At 53.6% G+C, this 13,192-nt stretch overlaps 1 protein-coding gene across 5 annotated transcripts in view; it reads right to left on the bottom strand.

Annotated features, from left to right (window-relative positions):
• Window positions 1-8,212, bottom strand: part of AGAP1 (ArfGAP with GTPase domain, ankyrin repeat and PH domain 1) — a 558,850-nt gene extending 550,638 nt beyond the window's left edge. For all 5 annotated transcript variants that reach the window (XM_082841396.1, XM_082841398.1, XM_082841397.1 and 2 more), the window contains exon 1: window positions 7,549-8,212. In XM_082841396.1, the coding sequence (XP_082697522.1) occupies window positions 7,549-7,711 (163 nt within the window). In that variant the 5' untranslated portion in view covers window positions 7,712-8,212. The remainder of the gene's footprint in view (window positions 1-7,548) is intronic.
• Between the last annotated feature and the right edge of the window lie 4,980 nt (window positions 8,213-13,192).

The following is a 13,192-nucleotide window of genomic DNA, read 5'->3' as shown; positions in this document are numbered from 1 at the left end:
GGTCAACTGGAAACACAAACAGAAGGCTCTCAGGGCAACCCGCTCTCTCCGAATCCACTTCTATTTCATTATAAAAGGGAGCCAGCAGCTACCACATCTGTGAGACCAAATCTTGCTGACGGCCACCATCTGCCCTGACACAGGGAATGTGAAGGAATAAAAACTCTTTCAGGAAACTAAGGTGGGTCTTGTTTTGTTGTAGGTACTCACGAAAAATTCTTTTTCTGGCGTATGCTCAGTACTGCTGGTAGACTATGTCCATATCACCTAAAACTCACCGAACGAAAACTAAATTCACAGCCTGAAGATACCGTTCCCCCTTTAAGACTATCATCTGAGGATCCGGTAACAGTAGCTTTGTGTGCTAAGCTGGAAAGGGACATGGTTCTCTCTGCAAGAGCCTGCTGGATGTTGACATTTCTAAGACCAAACATAAATCGTTTGTGAACATGGCCGGTAATTATTTGGAATTCTTCTCCCAGAACCATGAAAAGTGTTTCCCACCCTTTTAAAAAAAAAAAAAAAAAAAGCAGCTTCTAACCAGGATGCTAATGACAACCAGACGGCATAGGCAGTTTTTGAAGATCACACAGTCGCTTGTGTAGAAACACTGCACAAATACTCCCAACACTGCAGCCCAAAAAAAGACAGTCCGCGCCAAACAGCGGGAGAAGTGTGAAATCTGCAAAGGAGCCCTGGTTAAACAAAAACACCAGTCTGTTCGCAGAGAGCCCAGGGTGGCCACCTGTTCAGGGCCGGTGGCGAGCTCCGATCAGCAGTGGGAGAAACAGTACCAGAGCGATGACAGCCCCGCTCGGGCCCTGGGCCCAATCCTCCAGCCTATATTTAGTCTGCTCCTTGTGGAAATGTCCCAGCCTCGCACACAGACAAGCTCTCTGGCTGGCTGCTCGAAGGGTCCAGTAACAAATCTCTTCTGCTGGGGCAGGGACCTTCTCTCCTTCCCTCCCTGGCCGCCACATGCAACCAAGGCAGCCCCTCCCGCCGGGTCAGTCGTGAGCAGAGAGCACAGGGAGGCGAAGGGATGGGGCCCACCGCGACGCCAGCCCTGCCCCGGGATGGGTCATCACCGCGACCCGCTGTGCAGGCTTCCACACCACAAGATGGGAGCCAACGGGACTCAGCCTCAGAGCCCCGCGGCTCCCGGAAGGACGGGGCTCAGGGCAGCACACACCGGGCCTGGTGCTCAGAACCTGAGGAAAATCACAGATGCTGCAGAGATTAGAGATGAACATCTGCAGAGTTCATTTTCCTTCTCGGAGAAAGGTACTACTTAACAAAGGGTAGGAATTATGTGGCTAAGCAGCAGATCAGAACCCCCAACCCTGGATTTTAAAAATAACTAAGCCTGATCCGCTTTGCCAAACTCAATCACTTGGGCGAAGGCCTCAAAGAATCTGGAGTGTTGGGCGGGGGGAGGGGTGGCGGACACGGGTTTGCTGGAACGTGGAGAAACAAGAGACAGGAACAAATCGGTAGTTCAAACAAGCCAGAGCTAGACGCACCAACTGTAAACACCTGCAGGGTACACAGGAAAAAAGGATGCAAAATAAGAGATTTTAGTCTGAACAAAATAAAAAGTCAGTTTGAGACCAAAAAAAACCACCACCAACAACAGCAGAGGTGGTAGTAACGGGGCTCCAGGTTCTGCTCTGAAGGTTCCTGCAGCTGCCAGGGCTGCTTCTCCCTTCTGAGTCACTTCCACCAGGCTCCCCACACAGCCTTCTTAAGCTGCTCATAACCTACAGCTCTCCTGTTTAGAAATGCTTTTAGCTGCACAACAAAAACAAAACGTATCACCTGCCAAATTATCATAACAAGTGAATACGGAAGAACCCCACTTAAACACACAGGAGACTACGCTAAGGATCAACAACCGACCTGGAGACACAGGAAGGGAAGCCCACAGAACCCAGGACCGGGATTTACAGTCTCCCTCCCTAAGGGATGCCCTTGGCAATGTCCACCACCCACCAGCCACGCTCCTCGCAGGGCACTCAGCATTAGCACCGTGTAAGCAGAGTGAACCTGGACTTGAGCCCATTCGAACCTGGGCTTCAGGGCCTCCTCCACTGTGTTTAAGCTGTGTCACCAGAAGCAACGCCCTGGGCTCTTGGCCCCCGCCTGTCACCCACAGGGAAGGACAAGAGGACGCCCCTCCGCTGACTGAAAGCACTGCGCAGAGCCCTGGCCCAGGGAAGATGCCCGGTCCGCCACCAGAGCTCCGCCCCCTCCCCGGCCATGCTTCTCAAAGTGCCGTCCCTGGACTGACAACACCAGCATCCTCTGGAAACTTGTCGAAAGCACATTCTCAGGCCTGCTCCAAACCTACGGAACTAGAAACTCTGGGGGCAGGGCCAGCAACCTGTCTTCCCAAGCCCTCCATGTGATTCGACTGCGCGCTTAACTTCGAGGACCAAGGCTCTCTACGTTCCACTGAGGATACTACGTTACGTCAGCCACCCAGCCTGTCACTCATCCATCCCTATCAATGGTATCGATTCTGGGTCTGAAATTCACTTCCACCCAGGAGGAAGAAACACCACCCTTTTGCCGAGAGCCAGGTTGAAAAAGTTGCCAGGATTAAGCAAGCACATCTTTCTCTTCCCCTACACGCACTAGAGAAAACTTCATTTCCACCCAAACACACACGGCATTTAGTTGCCACCCGGGCTAATCCACCAGACCCCAAAACACCCCGGCCCTGACACCTGTGCTCTGGTGACAACTAGCAAAACACCGTCACTTCTGCTAGAGGCTCAACATTGTTCAGATCACCAGCAAGAAGCAAGAGGACCCAAACGCCAGAGAAAACGCAAGCCCCCCCCCACCCGCCGACAAGTCACCCGCTCAACAAACAATTCCCGGGCGTCCTCCAAGGGCCAGACACGACGCTCTGCATCACCGCGGAGATGGAACACAAGCACGACCTGATTTTCCTCAGAGGGTCCCCAGTCCTTGCTGGGAGCTGGGGCCTGGGACAGACAGGGAAGATGCGGACTTCAGCCAGGCTGAAGGGACGCCCAGAATCTGGAAGGGTCGGAGACCGTTAAGGTATGAAATTTAACCTGGAAGTGACGGACCGCCACCCGAGAATTATCTTGAAGGAGGCGACTGTGACACTCATATCAATAATGAAAAGGCCCCATATTTATAACTTGTATTAAGCCTGCAAGATTACGAACATAGTCAAGCATGTCCAGGAAGGGTTATGCTCATTCACGGCAGGAAGAAGGGATTTGTTCCTTAAACACACACACCTGCCCCAACCAGATGAAATAAATTCTTCTAGGCAAACAAACTCTTACAGAAGTTTTGCCGAGGTAAGCCACCACGCAGAGAACGTAAGACTTGTAGTTAGTGGCAGCGTCCACAACCCCTTCCTGTCTTGGGTAAAGGGGACACGTGCTTGGGGTGGTTTGTACGTTCAGCCTGTGGGAACTATGAATAACCAGGAGCTTCATTCCGAGCTCAGAAAGGGCTAGACAGCCAGCGATGAGGTTGACCAGCCCAGCCCATCTCTTTCCAGCAAGTTCCCTACCCTTTCTGGGCCTCCAAGGTGGCATCTGTGTCACTGGATCATCACAAGATGGACTGAGATGATGGAGGTCAAGCACTGGGCACTCTGCTGCCCACAGGTGCTCAACAGAGCTGCTGCACCGTGGGATGAAAGGCGCTCCCTGCCCCATCTTCCCAGGTTCCCCAAATGCTGGGGCTCGGCCCCTCAATGCCCCTGTGTAAGTGCCCTGACCAGGGGTGGCAGGCAGAGTTCTCTTGCCGAGGACTGGGCCACTGTGACCTCTCCAAGCCCTCCCAGGAAGCCACGCAAACCACGGCGGGGCCGGTGGGGAACTCGGTTCCCCCCTCCCCGAGCAGCTGCTTGGTGAGTGTGGAGGCATGAATGCTGGTTAGGGGCTCGACCACGGCCCGGAGTATCATTTGCATCACGGTTCTGTGGCAGGCAAGCTGAATTACAAGGTGCAATGGCTAACAGAGGCTTTACCCGTACTAGAAGAACAAGCTTCATTTAACAAGAAAGACAGCTGACTCATTCACCTCAACTCCATCAACCCCAGGTGGGCTTTTTAAAGGAGAACTGGAGGGGGGGCCCTAGGCGAGATGCTTTGCTCACCCAGGAGGCAGGCTGGTTCCTGTTCATTTCCAGGCACGGAGAACACCCAGCGTGCTGGCCACACCCCCGGGGGACAGCCCAGAAATCGGACCAGGTCAATCTGAAAACAACAGGCAATGCTTCCTTAAACTCTAGAGATTGGAGGAAAAAAATAAACCTCTCGAAGTCCGAAGTAAAGATTTGAAAAAACACTTTTCTTTTTTCTTTTTTTTTTTTGGCAAGGTGATGTTTTAAAACAGGACTGAGAACTAAATCACATTCCCCATGCCTTCAAACAGGGTCACAGACCCATTCAGATTTGGGGATCTTGGTGAGCTCTTTCGACTAAAATATATACAGTTCGGCCCATCATTAAGAGATTTTCCAGTCCAGACCCTCTTAGAATCACTTTGAAATGAGCATTAGCTGAAACATCCTCCCCTTTGACAAGCTCGCTCCTCACTGCAACAGCCAACGATTCCTGAAAGACTCGGGAAAACGGGGAAATTGTACGTAAATTATGGCACAAATGCTGGAACCTCACACCGATGTGATACATCGTATCTCTGAAATTGCTTCCTAACGTTGAAAAGTGCTCACTTTATGCTAATCAGGTAGTTTTGTAAGTATGACTCCAACTTTGCTTAGGTCCACACAGAGGCAGGAAAAATGCCTAGCTGCATCTCCTCTAAAATGTAGGCAATTTTCTGTTTGTTGAGACGAGCGATGTTTAAACCATTTGTTATGACGTGCATATACTTTCCTGATTGGAAACGGTCTTATATTTTAAAATTCAGAGAGGTTTACGTTTTGCTACTGTACCATCCTCACCTGCAAGGTTCACAGGCAGGGGCAGATCTGCGTGCGTTTCTTAGAGGTACTGTGATCCTCTGGGCACACACTCAGTTACAGCGCGGAGTTAAATGCGTGTGCAGTCTCCGTACCCCACGGCAATGCTCTCCTGCTCGGTGTGAGTGAAGAACCCATATCCTACACAGTTGCACAAAACTGTTTCTTGCATGCTTCTCTCCTCATAGGAAAAATGTCATCCTGCCACAGCTGAGCAATCTTCTCAATTTCCAAAATATCAATGATGTAGATATAAATCAAAACCGTATCTTAAAATTGGTAGTGAGAACATTTCATTATAACAAATGAACTTATATTTCATTAGGAGGGACAGTGGAAGGTGCTTTGGGGGGCTGCAGACCTAGGTTCAAAGGATCCTTTGGTTCAGACCCGACTTTGACCTCAGTTAAACGTTCAGGAGGTCATTATCCTTCCCCGAATGAAGCCGGCCCACATTCTCTCACAGGGTTGGTACAGCCCCACATCGAGCTTATGAATGCAAGAGCATGCTTGCTAAAGTTCTATACAAGTAAAAAGTGGTATAGTTGTTAATAATAATGCAAAGAACAGAATCATATTTGAATGGTTCTTAAGCCTCATTAAATTAACCACAGCCCTGACACAATATAAACATTCCTTTTTCTAACAAAAAAATAATAGCATTGCCCAAGTCCCAAGCAGGATTCATCACTGATTCTGCGTCTTATTGATGATAACAAGGTTTCCAGCCAAGAAGGGGCCCAAAGTCTGACATAGTACAGGTAGACAGCAAGCTACCCGAAACCACCATCTAGGAACCACACAATGTTTTGGTTTTTTTAGAAAAGAAGGAAAAGAAAAGAAAAATGAAACCACATCCTCTTGCTAGAAAGTCAAAATGCTTTGCGAGGGGTGCCCGAGACCCCAGAACTGGGCTTCGCGATGGGAAATGAAAACGAGGCAGCATGAATCACGCTCAGCTAGAGGTCTCTGCACAGAGCCTAGGCGCTCTCAGCCAGGTGCTTTCGGTGCTAGTCACCAGCTTTCAAAGTGTTTCATCAGACTCCTGTGGACGCTGCCAGAGAGCTGCGGAGAGACAGCGGAAACAGGCACAGGAGCCCTTCACTTGGGTGGCCGCGGAGCCAGAGCCCCGGCTCTGGAGGAACGTTTCTGCAACCTCACCCAGCATCAGCAGCCGTGTGCCGGGCCCGCGGCCTCCCGCAAGTCTTGTCAGAGCCACACTGCAGCCTCTGCCTCTCGAGGAACCTGGAAGCATCTTAAACTGCCAACAGGGCGGCCAGGTGCTCTGAGAGCCAGGCCCACATAAGGCTGGAGTACTGTTCAGATCCTCCCCGGAATTAGCAAGTCCCCTATGGATACAGGCGGCCAATCAGCAGCTTGGCTGGGATGCTGTTCAAGTCCATAGGGCTGCCAAATGCCGAGAGGATCAGCCCCACCACATCCACCTTCTCCACCTAAACTGGTCAAGCGTCAAACCAAGACACTCTGGGGTGAGCAGTTCAGGCAGCACGGCGCCAAAGCCACGCCCTCCTGAGGCCAGTGCCCCCTCACCTGCAGACGGAGGGGAGCTGGGCGATGCCTGCGGCTGGGCTCCCGACACACTCCTGCCGGGCCTTAGAACCTTCTCAGTGTTCCTCAACTGCGGCCAGAGTGGCTTTTGGTTCGGACAGGTCCATGTTATGGACAACCGACCCTTCAGTTCTTTTACCGTCATTGACCAATGGCAGTGAGAAGGGAAGCAAGGGAACAAACCGGAAGCCGAATAGCAGAGACATAAGAGCCATGGCAAACCCGAGAAAACACAGGCCCCGGAGAGGCAGAACTCGCCTGAACGGCTCCGGAGGATCACTGCCTCGCCTGACTCGCAGGAAGGGTGGGTGGCCTCCCAGTGCCAGGTGTGTGAAAGTGAGACCCCCCAGGGAGGGTTCTTCTGATGTGACCCAGGACTTCTGGTAGAAAACACGCCATAGAGGAAGCCAGCTTCTGCACAGGGGCAGGTAGACCAGCATCGGGACACGATGCAGCCTGCAGCGGGGGCTGGCTCTCCGCTCCGGCTAAAGTCAGCTCTCTCCACTGTGCCCCCGAAATGGCCAAAGACACCAAAGGGGTTGGCCCTGCCCGCCTAAGCACGCCAGCCAGAGCCTCGCCCCCAGAAGCAACACTTCTCAAAAGACCTCTTCAACGTCCAGCAAGACGCTCGGCCCCAGCCTGGTAACCTGTCGCGGTCCGGTGGCGCCAACTTCTCCGGCTGCCCCAGGGCTTGGGCTGGGTCACTCGGGTGGCCCAGGACGCGACCACACGGAGCCACTTTCTCACCGCAGACTCTACTGCCCATTAGCACATTATCGCCGGCGATCCATCTTCGCTGGCAGAGCTGGCGGCGCGCTCGCCCAGCCCTCGGCCTCCCCCTCCGCTCTCGCCCGGCCTTGCGGGGTGAGACGCACCGCAGTGCCCACTCGGCGGGGCAGCCGCGTGCCACGGCCCGGCGCGTGTGTACACACGCACGCACACACACGCGCGCGCCCGCTCCCCCGCGCCTTCCAGAAGCCCCGCGGAGGCCCGGCCCTCACCTTCGATGGCGATGACGTGCTCCCGGATCTGGTTCTGCAGCACCGGCTCCTCCACGCGCTCCAGCAGCTCGTAGATGGAGTAGATGTTGGGGTGGACCGACTCGAAGCGCTGGATCTCGGCCCGGATGGCAGCCGAGTTGGCCAGCTGCTGCTGGTAGTTCATGGTGCAGGCACCGCGCCCGGAGCCGCGCGCCCCCCGCCGCCGCCGCCGCCGCCCCGCGCCCCGGGGCCCGCGGGCCGCCGAGCCCGGGGCGCCGCAGCCCCCGGGGAGCCGGGCCCGCCGGCGGCGGGCGGAGGAGGCGCGAGAAGAAAGGAGCGGGCGGAGCAGGCGCGGGGCCGGCCCGCCGACTCAGTTCATGGCCGGGACGCGCGGCCGGCGGGCGGGCTGGCGAGCGAGCGGGCCCCGGCGCCCCGGGTCAGCGGGCCCCCATGGAGCGCCGCGGCGGGCGCGGCCGGCCCCGGAGGAGGCTCGCTCGGGCGCCTTCCTGCGCCGCAGCCGCCTTCCACCCCTAGGCGCTGCCCCGCCGAGCAGCCATTAAAGCCCAGGCAGCCGCCGCGCTCTGAGCGCCGGGGCCGAGGGCCGGCCCCCGGGCAGCGGCCGCGCCGCTCGGGGCGCCCGGCCGCGGCGTGGGTCCGCGCGCTGCGTGCTGCGCCGCCCGGCGCGCCGGGGCCCCTGCGCCGAGCCCGCCGTGCGCCGCCCGCCGAGCCGGGACCGAGCCGCAGGCGCCTTGCAAGCCCCGGAGCCCGCGCCGAGCGCCACTCGCCGCCTGCCCGGCCGGCCCCCTCCCTGGCACGCAGGGCTCCGGCCCACGTCGGCCCCGCCTCCGCCTGCGCCCCGCCCGCCCGCGCGCTTGCCGCTCGCCGCTCGCGGCCCGCCGCCCGCCGCCGCTGCTTCCTCCCCGGCGCTTCCCAGCGCGCCGGATCCCGGGGAATTGCGCCAGGCTCCGCCCCGCGCCTGCCCCTAGGCTTCCTGGGACTTGTAGTCCGCGCCGCGCCGCGTCGGCGCCCCGCCGGGACCGCGGGGAGGAGGCGCGCACGACGCCCGGGGCCCCCGTGCGGCCGGGGCCCCGGGGGCGAGGGGCCGGGCTGACAGGCTAGCAGACGCGCGACGCGGCCGGCCCCCTGCCCCAGCCGCTCCACGAGTCTCTGCGCTGCCCCGCGGCTGTCCCGCCGTCTCGGGACCCGGGAGGCCGTGCACGACCCCGCCCGCGTTTTTGTTTGTTTCTGGGCGGCTGGTTAGAGGAGCTTCTGCGACTCACCGTGTCCCCCGACCGCACTTTGTTGCTTCCCCTCCCCCCAGCCCCAGTTTTCACTTGCTGTCTCCTTTTGCGAAAGTGACACGAGTGCTTCCTCTAAATAAACTAAATTTCTTCCCGAAGGCGAAGAGCCTCCTTAGCCGTGGCGACGTGGATATTCACACTCCAGGAGTGAAGTTTAGACGAGGACACGAGGTGCTGTGAAATACCACGGAGGCTCCCTAGGCATCCTTTTCCTTTAAAATTAAAAAAAAAAAAAAAAAAACCAAGCAAACTGAGATGTGGGTCCCCAGCCTGTTCACCCACCCCAATCCCCGCGTAAGCTCAGCGCCCGGGACCCCGCGGAGCCTGACTGCACTGCAGCAGTGGGCCCAGCGTGCGCAGAAGGCTAACCCCGCAGGTTCGAGGCAAACCGGATAGTTGCAGATGTGCTGAGCACCGGCGCCAGGTTTGTGCGCACTGGCCTGGTCCCTAACCACGCCCATCCAAGTGACCTTTTGGAAACGCGAGTCTGCTGCCCTGGCATCCCTGATCAAAGCCAGCTGAGTCTTCACCTGGTTCATGTGCAGCCTGCGTGTGGCTTACTCACCCTGGTATCCAGCCTACTTGGGTCACACTTCGGGTTCACGGTTCCCCCAGACAAATGTGCCGACCACCTTCAGCACTCTGAGCCCTTGCTCATGCCTTCCTCCCTATCCCCAATCCCAGCAGGGTCCCTGATGCCTGAGGCAGAGTTCCAGGCTCCCTCTGTGATATGCCTCTGGCTTTGCTCTCATCCTACCTAACTGTAGTAACTGAGATGCCGACAATGTGCCCTCATCTTACGTAACGTCTCAGCAGTCATTGGTTGCTCCCCTCCTTGAACCCTTCTCCTGGCTGCCGGGGTAACATGATCACCAGGCTTTCCCACGACCTTCCTGGCTTCTCAGTCCGGTTTGTGATCCCCTCTTACTCCTGTAACCTTTAAATATGGAGAGCCCCCGGGGCTCATCTCCGGGTCTCTTTTCTATAAGCGGGCAATCTCTGTCTTTTGGGTGTGAATATCATATACAGGTTAATGAACCTCAAATTCATATCTCTAGCCCAGACCTCAACCCTAAATCACAAATTCATATCCAACCGCTTCCTCAGCAGCCCTTGGATGCCCGCTGACAACTGAAATCTAACACGTCTCAGACTGAACTCTTGCTATGCCCTCTTTTCTGCTCCTCCTGAAATCTTCTCTGTTCCAGTTATGGGCAACTTCAGGCCTCCTTTTGCTCAAGCCAACAACCATCCTTGATGCCTCTCTCCCCCATACCCCAAATAGTGTCAGCTCTACCTCCACAAGATCCAGAATCTCACAGCTTCTCACCAACTCCGCTGCCACCAACCTACTAAAGACGTGATCATCTCGCCTCTGGGTTATTGCTAGGAAATTGATCTAGCAATTGATCTCCTTGCTTCTTATCTTGTGCCCTTACAGTCTGTTCTCAAGAAGGCAGCCCTGGTGACCCTTATAAAACCCAAGTTAGGTCATGTTAAGCCTCTGCTCAAAACCCTCCCGTGACTCCTGTCCCATTCAGAGTAAAATTCAGCTCTTTACTGTGGTCTCCAAAGCCATACACACACTAGAGCCTATCAAGAGCTGTGCGGGGTGTGATGGTTCCCCCTACTTGTAAGCTAACAAGGTAGCCTGCCAAAGACACGAGACCCCTGGGTCAGAAACAAAGGACTTTATTATTCATAGCAATCGCAGTAGCTAGAGGATCAGCATTTTCATGAGCTGGTAGTTAACGGAGCCCCAGAGGGCCAAGAGGTCCAGAGGGCCAAGAGGTCCAGATGCACATATAGTGGATTGACCTATAGAAGGGAAACCCTGAGCTTAGAGAACCCCAATCTTTTATATGGGCAGTAAACATTCTGCCCTATAACTGTGACAGGAAACCCTATCTTCATCTCCCAAGGTTATTTGCTCTACAAAAGTTCTTGAAAAGATAGTTCAGAAGAAAGGCGGTCAAAGCCACAACTACTGAACCCGTGTGCCACAACTACTGAAGCCCGTGCACTCTAGGGCCTGCGTGCCGCAACTACTGAGCCCGCATACTGCAACTACTGAAGCCCGCATGCCTAGAGCCCATGCTCCACAACAAGAGAAGGCACCGCAATGAGAAGCCCGTGCACTGCAACAAAGAGCAGCCCCTGCTCACCGCAACTAGAGAAAGCCCGCGCGCAGCAACGAAGACCCAACGCAGCCAAAAAAAGTTTTTAAAAAGAACAAAGGCAGTCCATGCCTCTTCACTCAGACATGCAGAAGTGCAAGAGACCTAGGGAGGATTATCTCCCCCAGCTCCTTGGTACACCTCCCACCACAGCATCTGTCCTTCTTCCCCATTCTCCCCTCTTTAGCCACGCTGTCTGGCCTCCTTGCTGTTCCTTGCATACACCCGGCACACACCCGACTCATGTATTTGCACATGGTGTTTCCTCCATCAGGAATGCTCTTCCCCCAGCAATTTCAGCAGCTCCATCATTTCCTTCACACATTACTCCAAAGCCACCTTCTCCATGAGGCCTCTTCTGACATCCTGTCTAAAATGGCATCCCTCTTCACCAACACTTCATGTCTTCCTTCTTTGCCCCCAAACATGCCCACATCCTAATCCCTGAAACCTATAACTATGTTATCTTACATGGCAAAGGGGCTTTGCAGATGCAATAAAGTCAATGATGTTGAGATGATTATCCTCGACTCTCTGGGTGGGTCCAATGTAATCACAAGGGGTCTTATAAGAAGGGAGACATCAGGGTCAGAGTCAGAGAAGGAGCTATGAGGATAGATGCAGGGATGAGAGGGGGAGAGAGAAGTTGAAAGATGCTACACTGCTGGCTTTGAAGATAGAAGGATGGGACAATGAGCCAAAGAGAATAGGTGGCCTTTAGAAGCTGGAAAAGGCAAGAAAATGGATTCTCTCTCAAAGGTTACAGAAGGAATCCAGTCCTATCAACTCATTTCTGACTTGTGACCTCCAGAACTATAAGATAATAAGTTTGTGTTGTTTACACCACTATGTTTGTGCTAATTTGTTACAACAACAATAGGAACTTAATACACTTGCTTAAATGTTTTCTTAGCACTCATCCCCATCTGATACAGTACGTACTTTACTTAGTTACCTTGGGTGTGTTCTGTGTCCCAACCAGAATATAAACTCTATGAGAGCCAGGATTTCCATCTGCTTTATTCCTTGTTCTAGCTCCAGCACCTATAAGTGCCTGACACGTAGTAGGTGCCCAATAAATGCTTATCAAATTAATGGCTTCTCCCATTAAATTGTAATTTCCATGAAGACAAGGACCATCTCTCTTCTGCACAGTCCTTGGTCACTGTAGGGGCAATGAATATTCAACAAGTTAACTGATGAAAAATAGTAAATATCTCTCCTAAGGTAAGGGCTCCCCTCCCATCATACCAGGCACATAGTAGGTGTTCAATAAATATTAGCTGAATTGAAATGAAAGTTAGTTTTTCTAGTGACATGAGACCCAGTGGCATTTACAAGGAGGTTACTGGAGATTCATCTTTTGTGAATACAGCCAAGAATTCGGGCCTATTTTGATATGATAGTCCTTCCAAGGACTTTAATTTGTGAGTGAAATCTTTACTATGAGAGCAAGCTGGCTCTCAAAGTAGTGAATTGCTCCTGTCACCAGAAGTATCAAGGAAAAGCCTGATAACCATCCCATTCATTCATTTGTTCATTCTCTCATTTATTCATTCAACAGATCTTCTTTGATCACCTACTCTGTCCTAGACAGGGTGCTACATTCTAGAAGTAGAAAGACAGAAAAGATGATGCCTGCCCTTAGAGAGCCTCCATTCCAGGGGACTATCTGTAGAAGAGGCATTGCTTTTGGGGTTCAATTTCTGAATCCAACACAGAGATTGTGAACAGAGAGTGAGAATAGTTATAAATGAAGGTGGCCATGAACACCCCCCTGCCCAACACACACACGCATATGAACACAGGGTTTACACACTCAAACATTCAGTGACTGAGTTACAGTTGGATGAATGATTCTGGTCATGTCTAAGTAAACGTGTAAATCTAGGGCACTTCTGCTAGTGCCTAGCCATATACCTCTACGTTCTCCTGAAATGAAGCAGTGTGAGTTGTGTCCTCCAGAGGAAAAACTTTATTGTCATAACTTTAAACATCAAAATTCTCCCCATCCCCCAAAGTGCACAGGTGCCCTTACACATAGCTACATAGCTATTCCACCTAAATTATCTCTAAGAAGTGATTTAGAAAATTTATAAAACATTCTGTGTCTCTGGATTCTTAGGTAATTTACCTGAGCTGGAATTGATTTCATTAGGTTACTTTGCACGCTTGATTGGGGAGCTC

This window comes from Leucopleurus acutus (genome assembly GCF_964270905.1).
Source record: "Leucopleurus acutus genome assembly, chromosome: 6".
Classification (NCBI taxonomy): Eukaryota; Metazoa; Chordata; class Mammalia; order Artiodactyla; family Delphinidae; genus Leucopleurus; species Leucopleurus acutus.
Note: the sequence above shows the minus strand (reverse complement) of the source record. Positions and strands in the feature narration are given on the sequence as shown.